Raw genomic sequence first — 6,147 nt, 5'->3', positions numbered from 1 at the left:
CCTATCAACAGGAGAAATAATTTAGTCTTTGGAAGTAAATATATGCATGTATGTATATACCCAATAAAATACATTGAATAAACAAGTGAAGAACTCAATGCGGCCAAACCCGTGGAAAGTAAGAGATGAGTCTGGTAGTACTTATTTCAAATCAGTGCATCACACTTAGCTTTCAAAGATTTTTTTTGTCTGATTGTGGGCAACATTGCATTTGTTTTTTAATTGCTGAAACAAATTGAGATTTTTATCTGCTTCCTAAAGTGTCCCAGAAAACAGACTACTAGCCAGCAGTTACATATAGATAAGCATTAATACAGATGTAGATGTAGATATTGACAGATAGAAATGTACCTTAATTGTAGTTGTGTGTGCTCCAGGGTATTCTTTTTCTTCAAGTGTTGACCATCTTTCTATAAATTTAGATACCAGGGAATCATCATAGTCTACTATTTGAAACCCAGAGACGTTTGCTCCTCCAAACTGAATTTTTAATAGGTCTCCATCAGTAAATCCCTAGATAGAGAACACATTTATGTCAAATAAAACTTAACATTTACTAAATAACTCTATACCTTGTGGTTTTACAAATTTCAAATAACACAAGAGGTAAAAAACCTATAGTAAATGTTTCATGTTATCAGCCAAAACTCTTTAGCATCACCTAGCATCATCTTGGCATCATGGTGGGTCCTTAATCAATGACTGTTTATTCGTTGTATGTGCATAAACATCCTGTATGTTATTGAGGAATCTTTCATGGTTACGGATGGGGTTTTATTTATTGAATCCACAGCAGAGCACCACCACGTGGTTACATATACTTACTAAACTACTTCTCCAAGAGCTCTAAGACTGTGAGCCAATTATTCCTATGATTTAAATTGGCAATATAAACATCTTTTAAATGAAAATGAAAGTTACTGAGTGCCTAGTCATTTTTTGAAAACAATTAAATAAACAATTTCACATTAGTCATGAAACTTAATTTTTGATAAAATACATCAAATTTTAAAAATCAATTTCTCTTGCATTATTAGAATGAATTCAGTCATTACTAAATATGGTGTTTCCATTGATTTCAAAGATTGTGCTCTTATAAATTATATCTCAGTTTTAGAGTATAGTCTCTCAAAGATGAAATCACAAATTTATTTAAGTCACAATTATAAATATTTCCAGCTTATACATTTATTCCTTATTATTGTGCATAAGGAGTGAATATATCCTGAATCCAAAATAGGAGAAACTTTCTTTGTTGTTGATATTAAAATGCATATTATTTGTGTGGAAAAGAATAATTTATTATTGGCTCTTAATATGGTTTTTCTTTTTATCAAAATAATGCCAATAGTGCAGAAAGGTAATAACAAAAATCATAGATTTTCTGCTCTATCCAAATTATGCTCCAGTTAAACTGCTTCAAAACAATCAGTTTCAATAATATTGATTTTCATGTATTTACTTCCATATTTTTGCATGACACATTTTTGCTGTTATTTCTTATTTATCCATTTTAGATATTTTTGTTGAGTTTTTGCTTATGCCAGGTATGTAATTCCTTTACCTAACCAAACCATTTTTCTTCTCATCCACTTTAATGTTCACTATTTTCATATTTTTAATTCTGTTATTCAAAGCAAAGCCAAATAATGAGCTAGGATTGCATTTTCCTTCTTAAATAACATTTCATTCTAATGTTAATAATTACTTCATTTTTTCACTATTTGAAACTGATATACCGAACCTTAACTTTTTCTGTATACCTATCCTTATTTTTTCTAGTTGGTCCATGAAAACTTTTCATGTTCATATGAGTAAAGCTTTTTTAAAAAAATAAAATATTTAAACATATCAGGCAATCTATTCCATTTTTTTTCTAAGTATTTAATTTCCACGCCACCTCCTCCTTAATGATGTGACGAGTTAGTTCCTCTTTCCATTTACTCTGCAGCTGTTACCCTAGAGCAGGTGTCCCCAATCCCCAGGCTGCTGACCTGTACCAGTCAGTGGCCTATTAGGAACCAGGCCGCACAATAGGTGAGTGGCAGGCAAGCGAGCAAAGCTTCATCTGTATTTGCAGCTGCTCCCCAGTGCTAGCATCACTGCCTCAGCTCCACCTCAGATCATCAGGCATTAGATTCTCATAGGAGCACCGGTCCCTGGTGCCAAAAAAGATTGGGGACTGCTGCTGTCTCTTCACCGCTTTTCTGAGTAGTTCCCCTGTTTCCTCGATCCCTTTTCGCTCATGTGTTATTACTTTCTCCTGCTAGAGTCCTCGATAATTTCCTGAGACACAGTGGAGGTAAATTTTTTGAGACCTTGAAGGTGTGAAAATACCTTTATTTTGCTCTGACACTTGATTAGTATTTTGGCTGAGTATAGAATTTTAAGTTGAAACCGTCATAATCTGAAGGCATTGTTCCACTGACTTTTGTTTCTATTGAAAAATACAGTGTCATTATTTCTAATTTGTGACCTACTTCATACTCCTGCCAGCCGGTCACCTGCCAGAAATCTTTAAGATAGTCTAATATCTCTGACATTTCATAATGATATTTTCTTTGAAATATGAGAGGTGTTTTTATTATTATTATTATTGTCTGTACTCAGTGGGCATATTTGTGTTATTCAGTATAGGAAATTTTTCTGAATGTTTCTTTGACAATTTCCTTCCACTGTTTTCACTATTCCATCCTTCTAGAATGCTTGTTATTAAGACATTGTAATCTTTAGATTAAATGTCTAAATCCCTTACAGTCTCCCCCACACATACCATTTTATATTATGTTGTTATTTTGTTACCAAATCTGGAAGATTTTCTCAACTTTATCTTCAAAATCATTTAATTTTACTGGTTATTTAAAAAGAAAGTAAATTAACTTCTTGGCGATCTTTCTTATTCTTTGATTTTTTTTTTCTTTTCCATAGCATTCTTTTTCTTGTTTTATAGTTAATATATTTTCTCTTATTTCTCTGGAAATACTCTATAATTTTAAACATTTTCTTGTCATTACTACTTGCTCTGTTTCTGTTTACATGTTTGTTTCTATTGCATACTTCATGCCTGGTTATGCTTGGCTATTTAAAAATAAGACTAAAAATTTTCTTGAAATTTCTGTGTTCAGGGTGAGACTCATTGAGTGTGCTTTGCTGCAAAGTAGATAGTTAGGTGGGGTGGATAGCAATGCTTTTTGACTATATTTGCAGGGTTGAAGAAATAAGAACTGGATCCCCTTATGGCCACATCTCCATCACTTTATGTATATTATCCTTTTAAATGCTATATCAGGAACTTCATCACAGCTTGTGTTTTGGGAGCCTAATGAAGCATTCAGCAATTTCTGAAGAAATTAACAAAAAATCTGAGAATGCTTTTATCTTTTATAACCACCTACTTTAACACTCAACTGACACAAGGTAGGGAAAAGGGGACATTGCCAATCAGGAGTATGGAGCATGAAAACTCTTTAACTTCAATGGCATTCTTCAATTTTAAGTGTCAGTGAAATTTTCAAGTGCCCTCTAAATTCTCAGAAACTGAAGTACACTACAGATTCTTTGAACTTACTGACTCATCGGTAATTTCATTTGGTGAGGATACCAAGTATTCAGAAAAGAAAAAAAAAAACCTTCAATTTGGATAAACTATCAGGTAGATTTCTCCCTAGAAGTATGACAGCAGAACAAACTTGCTTTTTATTTTTTTTAGATCTTTTTACTTTGGTCATTCAAACATTTCTTTACTTTTTCATAGCATCAGCTATCAACTCTCAAATTGATGAGCCACCTTCTGTCATTATTTCTCAATGTTCCAATATAATCTTCTCCATCTGGACATTTTTTAAACATTGCAGCTTTCAGTGTGGCTCTGTGTTGTTCATCAAATGGCACGATTCACACAGGGGACTGACTGTCCAGGCTGTTCCCTGCACAGAATTTGGTTCTGAAGAGACTGAATACAAAGCCTATCTATTTTAACTCTTGCTTCTCCGATAGGAGGTCCTTTAGGGTCTATAATATCATATAATAAAGGGAAGCTCTAATAAATTCTTATAGTTGGTAGCAATTTCATTGCTAAACAGAAGTTTTATCTTGAATAACCAATTTCTCCCATTAGCATGTGGGTTTGAGATTTAATATTAATTGCAAGTGCCACCTTCTAGTAAAAACAATATTTATCAGTTGTAAGGTTGTAATTTATTTATTTTTATCACTTTCCGTCACTACTAGAAATGTCTTCTGATGTAACAGTCTGATATTTCAGAAACCATAAAGTCTACATTTGTATAAACATGAAACTTTTTAAGAATCCTATTATACTATTTAGAATAAGTTCTCATTCTCTCTCCCTCTTTTTCTCACCTTTTTTTCTGAAGTTGAGGAAGGGTGATGTCAATCACAAAGAATCATACTTATTTAAATAACATACACCTTTGTAACAGTAAAGCTTTAAGTTCATTTTATTTGCTGATCTAAAAACTATTTTGAAAAAAGAAATATCTGATAATAATTCTAAATGGGCTGTATTCTTAAGAGAGGGAGATACAATTAACCACACAGACATACAGTATAATCTTAATTTGATAGGAATCTTAATGAAAAAATGATAAAGCTATAGGAATTCATTTTCTTATATAGTAAATAATAAATATATGTCGGTATTTTCAGGTTTTATTTTTACTAAGACATATTCTCACAAATGTGCATTTATTTCAAATATTACATATGCTAAAAACTTTAAAAGAATGGACAAAGGATATAGTTTATAAAATGCAATGACAGTGAGAAACAAAGGAAATCTGGACTGTTAAATTTTATATATTTTTGAAAATTTCCCCTTAGTTAAAATACACCTTCTAAGACAATTTATAAAGTTTGTTAAATATCATACTATAATTTCTCATATCATTTATAATAATAGGAAATTTATTAGGAAATGTAAAGGAGAAAGTAAATCTAAAACATAACAAATTCAGAAATATGTTGTCACTTCTATCAATATAATCAAAATACATTTTATAAATATCACTGATAAATACTGATTGTTCAAAAATTTTTTAACTAATAAGAACCTTTATTAAAATAATGAAATTCAGTTAATTCACCTACCAGATTCGCAATGATATAATGGTATCCTTTAACATGTTTTCCAATGGTAATAACCTAACAAAGATAAAGAAACAGTTATTTAATAAATGTAAATAATGTAAATATAAAATTACTGATGTTATGATCTGTCTCCGAAAAAAACAAAATATTATCTCCTATATTTTTGATAGTTTACAATGAGTTGTATTTAATAAAATATAATTCTCAAACCCAGAGAGTATTTCTCTCAGAAAAGAGTAGCAACACATTTTAGTGCCTAATATATGTTGCCTTTCAAAAAGTCAATAACTAGACAAAAATAACTACCTTGGTTTTGTCAATAGTGAAAATAAACCACAAAATTTAAAAAAAAAAGAAAACCAAAAACATGCTGAATCTACGTCATAATTGTATCCCTACAAAAGCTATGTTTATTTTTTTTTCAATGAAACATTCAACTGCTGAAACCAACATCTGAGGTTTTATATCCAGACATCTATATTTAAAGATAAACACACATAGTTTATAGTTATACATAAATTTAAAAAGAATATTAATAAGCACATAAAAGCATTTTATATGGAGCTATAAAATAATATTCCTAAGAAATGTTTATAGTTTAGTTCAAATAAATATTATTATTTCCAACTTGAGACAGCAAAGTATCAGAGAAGCTAATATTTCTCCACAAATCTAAGTCAAAAATCAATGGCAAGATAAATGCATCATGGAACTGTTTTGGTAAATGCTCAAGCAATTTTGTACATTAATGAATCAATTTGACTTTCACCAATCGATGTCAATTATGCAGAGAGTAGAAATGGTGAAATGACCACGTTGTAGTCCTGGTACTTAGATATTCAAATGTAATTTCTATTTTTAAGAAAATAGTCACACCAGTGGAAAACACGAAATGCTAGGGCTACAGACAAAAATGCAAACCATTAGCTCACATCCCTGATTACAGTTTCGGTGGCTTTCCAAAGCTTTTAGCGTAAAAGACAAAATCCTTCATATGCTGCAAAGTCCAGTGATCGTGCAGGTTTCTCCAGGACCACC

General features: G+C 31.1%; 1 protein-coding gene across 4 annotated transcripts in view; it reads right to left on the bottom strand.

Moving 5' to 3' along the window:
* The window catches only part of GRIA2 (glutamate ionotropic receptor AMPA type subunit 2), a 122,159-nt gene that overhangs the window by 42,490 nt on the left and 73,522 nt on the right, over positions 1-6,147 (bottom strand). For all 4 annotated transcript variants that reach the window (XM_006916997.1, XM_006916996.1, XM_006916995.1 and 1 more), the window contains exons 5-6: positions 5,110-5,163; positions 352-513 (exon numbers count right to left, since the gene is read on the bottom strand). In XM_006916997.1, coding sequence (XP_006917059.1) covers positions 352-513; positions 5,110-5,163 — 216 coding nt within the window. The remainder of the gene's footprint in view (positions 1-351; positions 514-5,109; positions 5,164-6,147) is intronic.

This window comes from Pteropus alecto, unplaced genomic scaffold (assembly GCF_000325575.1).
Source record: "Pteropus alecto unplaced genomic scaffold, ASM32557v1 scaffold166, whole genome shotgun sequence".
NCBI lineage: Eukaryota > Metazoa > Chordata > Mammalia > Chiroptera > Pteropodidae > Pteropus > Pteropus alecto.
Note: the sequence above shows the minus strand (reverse complement) of the source record. Positions and strands in the feature narration are given on the sequence as shown.